The 7,771-nt window shown below is 40.6% G+C and overlaps 1 protein-coding gene across 3 annotated transcripts in view; it reads left to right on the plus strand.

Annotated features, from left to right (window-relative positions):
- Positions 1 to 7,771, plus strand: part of POLA1 (DNA polymerase alpha 1, catalytic subunit) — a 296,908-nt gene that overhangs the window by 192,858 nt on the left and 96,279 nt on the right. For all 3 annotated transcript variants that reach the window (XM_035001019.1, XM_035001027.1, XM_035001036.1), the window contains exon 35: positions 134 to 250. In XM_035001019.1, the coding sequence (XP_034856910.1) occupies positions 134 to 250 (117 nt within the window). The remainder of the gene's footprint in view (positions 1 to 133; positions 251 to 7,771) is intronic.

A 7,771-nucleotide genomic window follows, 5' to 3' on the forward strand; every position in this document is an offset into this window, starting at 1 on the left:
ATCATGACCTGAGCCAAAACCAAGAGTCGAACACCTAACCGACTGAGCCACCCAGGTGCCCCTGAAAGGGTTTTTTATTTGTATTTGTTTGATGGTGGTAATAAGACTGAAGTGTTCTCTTTCTTCTCTAAAGGGCTGGTTGATTTGTGAGGAGCCAACGTGTCGCAATCGAACTCGGCGCCTTCCCCTTCAGTTCTCCCGAAATGGGCCTGTTTGCCAAGTCTGCATGAAAGCTACACTTCGGCCAGAGGTAATAGTCACATGATGCCAAAGAACTGTGTAGAAGGGGGCAGGGGTGTGTATTTTCCCATCCCTTAGCTCTGAGAGGTAGATATTTGGTAATTGCCCTCTGGAAACACCCTACTACCACACATGTGTATTTTTAAAAAATTCAGACTTCAAAAAGATAAATGCTTCGTTTTTTCACATCATGAACAATACTACACTTCTATCTAAAAGACAAACTGACTAGTTGTCACAGGAATTACTCTGATTTCTTTGGTTGCCACTTCATAATTACACGGAAGAAACTGCTTTTGTAGAAACTTGTCCTTGGACTAGGTCAGAACCCCTCTTGTAAGGGCCACAAAACCTCCCAAACCTGTGCCCTAAAGGGTTTATTGTATTTGTATGGGATTCCATTGTTTATAAGGGACAGCATATCCACTTTTTCTCTACCTTAGCACATACACCTGAGGGAGGAGGCCAACTATCATTAGTGACTTCCAACTAGGGAGCACACTGTCTGGACACACCTTCCTGGGAATTAAAATGCTTTCCTTCTGTTGTACCCTTGGAGCATCATCAACCCAAGTAGCATTCCCCAAACTCTGGGGAGAGAAATGTTTGAAGGTCTTCCTTGCAAAGAGGGTTTTGTGATCAGGTACATCCAGCAAACTCTGGGCTAGCCAGAGTTAAACAAGCTTATTGCAGATTGTCTGAGAACCTCTAAAATGATAATATGCAATCAACCTCACCAATACAGGCCTGTAATGTGCCTTGCTTTCCAAATTTGTCTGGCCCGAGGATTTATAAGGATTTTGGTGAGAAGAAGGTAGGAATAAGGAACCTGTTATTTACTTTTTTTTTTTTTTTTTTTTTAAAAATGCAGAGGCAGGGTTCTGTAATCGGGTCTTGACTTCAGGTCTTTTCACTGAAAAGGGTTGATACACAGGCTAGTTTTAGGAAAATATTTTAAAGTTCTAATGGCTTCTTATTTTAAGATAATCATTTCACAAATATTAGCAAGGAGTCAGGAACTACAAATGGCTACTACCATCGTATATTCCCTTGTTCTTTTGCATAGCCATATGTATTTTTTTAAAGATTTTATTTATTTATTTACTTACTTATTTGAGAGAGAGAGCCACTGAGAGCACAAGCACGGGGGAGGGGCAGAGGGAGGTGAAGCCGACTCCCCGCTGAGCAGGGAGCCATGTGCGGGACTTGATCCCAGGACCCCCGGATCATGACCCAAGCCAAAGGCAGACGCTTAACTGACTGAGTCACCCAGGTGCCCCGCCATATATATTTTTCACATGGTTTCAGTTATGATGAAAATATGCTTCTGTATCGTGTTTATCTTTTGTCAAGCATCTGTCTATGTTGTTACATCATTTTCAGTACGAAAACCAAATTTAACCGTTTTCTCTTGTTGGACATTTTAGGCTACTTTTACTATCTCTTTATTAGAAAATTGTAATGAATATTCTCCTGCTTACATTATTTTTTGTTATTTGAAATATTTCTTGAGAATAAAGTCTTATCGACAATACATATCAAAATTCCTAAATACAATATGGTCTGATTCATATTGCCACATTGCTTTCTTAATGGGTTATCCCAACTTAAACTGTAGCTGGTACTTGATGCATGTACCGGATTACCACTGTCTTTGCAGCATTTGGACATTATCAATTATTTTTAACTAATTTAGTAAGGATAAAATGTTCCTTGCCTTATTTTGTATATCTTTGATAATTAATAAAGTATATAGTTTTTTTTAACAAAAACATGAAACAGGTAGTGGGAATTAGGTATTGTACTAAGTTGGACTCATCCCAGCACTTGGATTAGCAGGTGTAGGAAGAGAACAAAAGTATATATATTTAGGGTGACTCATCACTCCACTTGTAGACTCTAGGGGAATCACCTGGCTTCATGAACCGATGCTGCCTTTGAGACTGCTTAAACATCTAGCTCATCAAGTCAAGTTCAGTGAAAATTGACTTACTTCTTAGAAAGTCAGTGAGTTTTATGATGATTCCATTGTTCGTGAGAGAAAATAAAAGGAGAGTGGATAGCTAGTAGATTGGTAGCCCGCCAGTAAATGTTGATGATGTTATTGGTAGTGGTTTTTTTTTTTTTTTTAAAGATTTTATTTATTTATTTGAGACAGAGAGAATGAGAGACAGAGAGCATGAGAGGGAGGAGGGTCAGAGGGAGAAGCAGACTCCCTGCCGAGCAGGGAGCCCGATGCGGGACTCGATCCCGGGACTCCAGGATCATGACCTGAGCCGAAGGCAGTCGCTTAACCAACTGAGCCACTCAGGCGCCCTTGGTAGTGGTTTAATACATCAGGTCACCATTTATCATTTAGTATCTTTTTTTTTAATGAGTGAGCCAGCACAGGCATTTTGCAGTACTTTTTCCCCTTCATATCCTTGTCCTCAAAATGGTGACATTTTGGCAGGCATTTACCAAGGTTATCAGCTACTCTTGACAGGAAGGAGCTTTCATAGTGTAGGGTCATATTGCTTGGGTCGTATTGCTGCTCAGAACATGACCCTTTGGGATAACTGGAGGTTCAGAGCATCCTGGTTGGTGATACTGCCTGTAGCTGTTCCTCACAGGGACCTTGACAGTGGGTCTGAGCCCACTCTTCTGCAGTCCATTTGGAGTTGCTAGTGATGAGTTGGGCATTGCTTGCTTCTGCGTATGAGGTTCCTGGGCTTTCCTAGTAAGAGGAAAAAGCTGCATCTTTCCAGAGACCATTCCAAAGAAGCTCCAGAATCAGTGGTAGAAGGGACAGGATCATTGTAATTACCATAGGGTTTTCTCAAGTGTCTGTTTTTCAGGATTATGCTTACCTGACCCTTAAGTTGTAGGGTGCTGTGCCTGAATCATACATTACTTTCATTTGATAATTATTTATTGAACACCTACTACATCCTAGGCACTGTGGAGCTGGGGGCACACCAACAAACAGGACATTTTCTTATTTATAAAGGTAGTTTCATATTATGTAGATTATATAAAATTGATATCTGTGGGCAAAAATAGGCATTTGCAATTATCTGTTTGGACAGAAGCACCAGACTTTCCCAATGCTTGCCTAGTGGGGGCTTTAAATACTTTGTTCCAGTCTGATGGTAAAGCACTTGCCTCTTACCATGCCAGTCTCATCCCTACGTAATAAATCTCTCATTTAGTCCTGGGTTGCATTTGGCTTGAGTACTTTCCAGGATTGACTTGGGGTATAAAAGCTGGCTCTTCTTCTGACTTATGTTGCCAGAGTCATAAGAAAGCTGGGACAGTTTTGTTCCCAGGGTTTTAGATGTGTCTCTCTTCTCAGATACCTTTAGAAAAAAAAAAATCAGTAAAGTTTTTTTATGTTCACAGGAATTTAACAGTATTCAAATTGCTGATTCTCTGATTGTTCTCTGTTACATGGGAAGTGCACATAAATTCAGGAATTCAAGCTTCAATATATGCATGAGTTCCTAAATAAATAGAACCCTTTTTCACACTGTAGGTAGACACAGGACTTTCCCAAGTTAGAGAATACATATTTTACTGTCTCTTTATTTCAAGGATGTGGTTTTGACTCCTTACGGTGACCAAAATCTGTCTGGCTGTGAGGTGAACCCACAGGGGATTCTGTATTATGTCATTCACCAAAACTAAAAGTTATTTTGTTTAGTTTGCACTATAAAACTAAGATTTCAAACTAAATTAAACTTTTTCTCACTATCATTTCTGTTCTTGATACGGAGGTGAGAAAGCATCTACATGTGACCCCCTGGGTTGTGGCAGAAATCACTGAGGAAGTTTCACAGCCCCTGGAGTAGAGTGCTGTGATGGATCCCTTCTTCATTCAGTTGTTTATTCAGCTAAATTTCTTGAAGGCCACTTTTAAGGAAAGTAGTAGAATGACTTCTAGTTCTACTTTGGAATACCCTTAGTCTTTCTCACATTATCCTCAGTTGTAAAATTGTGAAAATCCCTTATAATGGAATGTGTGTACCATACAGGACTTTGGCCTTCAAAGGAGAAGAAGGGGTAATACTGAACTTGTGGTCATTGTATGTTACAATTTCAAAATGGTTGCAGCTGAACAAAGTATTGATTTGATAAGTAGGTTAGGGACAGTGAGAATATTGCCAGGCTACCTGAGACAGTGTCTTGTTTCTGCATAAGATGAAAGCATGAAAATAACTGTGATCTCTTAGGGCAATAATTATGAGTCGTGCAAGAAGAGAACCTTAGAACTGTGATAGAAAGTCTTAAACATCTGTACCTAATCACTGGTTACCATCTAGGAGACAGTGGATTTTTCCCATGAAGGGTCTTTTGGACTTGCCCATTGTGATTTTGATGTGCCTGTTTGTTGATGCAGAGTTCGTTAAATTCTACAGACAGCTTTTTTTAACCATGAAGCAGATGCTCGCTTTCTTTTTCAATAGACTTTTTAATTTTTTTTTAATCAAGGTGAAATTCACATAACAAAATCAACCATTTTAAAGTGAATAATGAAGTGGCACTTAGTACATTCACAAATGTTGTAAGACCACCACTTCTGTCTAGTTCCAAAATGTTTTCAACACCCCAGAAGAAAACCCTGTACTCTTTAAGCAGTTGTACCCCATTCTTCCCCTTCTCCCAGTCCCTGGGAACCACTGATCTGCTTTACGTCTCTATGGATTTACCTATTCTGGATATTTCATATACAAGGAATCATATAATATGTGACCTTTTGTGTCTGGCTTCTTTGACCTAGCATATTTCTGAGGTTCATCCGTGTTATAACCTGTTTCAGTACTTCATTCTTTTTTATGACCAAGTAATAGTCTATTGAATAGATACACCACAATCTGTTTGTCCATTCATCCATCCATGGACATTTAGGTTGCTTCTTTCAATATACTTTAAGGTTTATTTTATTTTCATTAGCTAGACAGATCTTACATTTGGCCTAAATATGTGTTACGTGGCTCACTTGTTGGTCCTCGTTCAGCTGAATGCTACTGCACAAAGCTAGGCTGATCCCTTCCTCTGTCCTGCGTTCAGTAAGCACTTGGTCAGCACCAGCTCTGCCTGCTTTGACAACTTTTTAGATACTTAAAGGTAGCTATCTTCCTGAGCCTTCTCCTCCTTGGCCCAATTTTCCTAGGTCTTCAACCATTTCTCTAGTGCTCTGCTTTTAGAATAATCATCCCAGTCTAGAGTTTGTGTCCCAGTAAGGTGAGGAGCCTAAAACAGCATGCAGCCCTTCAAGTGCTCTTGCTAGCACTAGTCTGGAGCAGAATAAACCTACCGCTGCTAACTTTTCTAGGTAGTAAATTTCTATGAAGTCTATTTAGGGTTACATTAACTTTCCTAGTATCCATATTCACAGTGTTGACTCATTTTGAACATTCCATCTACTAAGATACGTAATGTTTTCGCACATGCAACTGCTAAGCCATGCCTTACTAGGTTTTCTTTTTTTTTTAAGATTTTATTTATTTATTTGAGAGAGAGAGCATGAGAGGGGGGAGGGGCAGAGGGAGAAGCAGACTCCCCACTAAACAGGGATCCCGACGCGGAACTCGATCCCGGGACTCCAGAATCATGACCTGAGCCGAAGGCAGTCGCTCAACCAACTGAGCCATTTAGGCACCCTTTACCAGGTTTTCTGAGATTCATGTGTTTTTTTTAGATCTATCTATAAGACTCCATTAATAGTGTGTTAGTTTCCTAAGTCTGCTGTAACAAAGTACCACAAGCTAGGTGGCCTAAAACAAGAGAAAGGTATTGTTTGACAGTTCTGGAAGCTAAGTAGAAGTTGGAAGTCCAGGGGACAGCAGGGCTTTCTCCTCCTGAAAACTGTAGGGAAGAATCATTCCTTGCTTCCTGTAGCTTCTAGTAATCTTTGGTGTTCGTTGGCCTATAGGCACATCACCGCAGTCTCTGCTTACATAGTCACGTGGCCATCTTGTCCCTCTGTAGCTCTGTCTCTCTTCTCCTTCCTATAACAATACCAGTCATATTGGATTGGGGCCTACGGTAATCCAGTATGACCTCACCTTCATTTGGTTTTCTCTGCCAAGACCCTATTTCCAAATAGGACTTCAGTATATCTTTTTAGGGACACAGTTCAATCCATACGATAGGAATTGTACTGAGCTTAGGGAAATGGAAACCAAAAGTAACAGTAGCTTAACCAGAATAAACATTTAATTCACTAAGAAACTTTCATTTTTTCTCACATGACATAAATCCAGGGGTGGGCTGTCCAAGATGGCGGTGGTGGCTCCCTAGTGTCATCAGGTGTGCAGGTGCCTCCTGCCCTTCTGTATCGTCAGCAGTGCCAGGCTTTTACTCTCAATCTGCACATGTTCCTTCAGGCCATCACAAGCTACAAGACAGAGAAAAGGTTGAAGGGTCAAAAAGATGCACCTCCCACCCAAGTCAGTTCTTTGAGCGGCCTTTCCAGAAGTCTCACCCAGCATTCATGCTTACATTTTCTGAGCCAGAAATTAGTCACATGGAGATAATAGCTTATTTTGTTACCAAAGAAAAAGAGTAGACTGGATATTGGGAGCCAACTAGCAGTCTCTGTGACCAAGACCTTCCATTGAACCCTGTGAAATGTTGTCTTGTTATGCCCAGCCCGTCACTGTCCCATTGTGGGTCTTTGGATCCTGATTCTGCTGTGCACCCAGCCTTTTGGCTTCTACAAATCTGATGCTGTGATTAGCCTTCCCTCTTTTATCTTCTCCAAAATATTGACTAAAATGTTGATGTGCATTTATGCACATACCAGTGGATAGATGCCTTTGTCCAGGTGGACGCTGCTCCATTTTAATCAGCACCCTTTGTGTAGCATTGTTCTACCAGTTGCTAATTATCTTGGCTTCTGGCTTATCGTTCTCCACAAGGGATTTCTCCCAAGGAAAAAAACCACAACATCGCTGATGAGATGCTGATGGTCTCATGGCTTTGTAACTATTTTGGCCCCTGGAATAAGAAATTATGCGGTCTTTTTCCTTTGGCAATCTGGTATTTTAAGCAGTATATTTAAGAATGTGCTGGCTTTTACTCATTCTCTACCAGAAGCCATGTGCTTAAGGAGAGGAATCCTATAATCTCTTAAAATATGGTTCTGGTGGTTGGCCAGGAGAGAGTGTGTAAGACTCCATGTAATGACCCTGGCCAAAGAGTCTTGAGTAAGTGTGGGAACCACAAGACAGGCCCATAATAATAAGTCATGGAATGTGATATGGTTCGCTGATAAATAGTAACTAATTAGAACTACAAAAATAATTATTAAACCATGGACCTAAAAGAAGTAAGAGGTGACCTAATAGTGAAAATTATGTACAGAGTTTCTAATCACCATAGTGGAAAAACAGAAAATCGCAAAGAAACTGGGATACATAGGCCCTGCCTTTCATAGGCCTCTGTTCTAATGGAGAAGGTAAGGAAATACAAACTCTCCACATTTCAGTGACCAGAGGGAGAAAGAGGCAGCCACAGCTTTGTGATCAGGGCACTCCTTAATCAGTAA

The sequence above is a fragment of the Mirounga leonina genome, unplaced genomic scaffold (assembly GCF_011800145.1).
Source record: "Mirounga leonina isolate KUSES-001 unplaced genomic scaffold, KU_Mleo_1.0 Mir_101595, whole genome shotgun sequence".
Taxonomy (NCBI): domain Eukaryota; kingdom Metazoa; phylum Chordata; class Mammalia; order Carnivora; family Phocidae; genus Mirounga; species Mirounga leonina.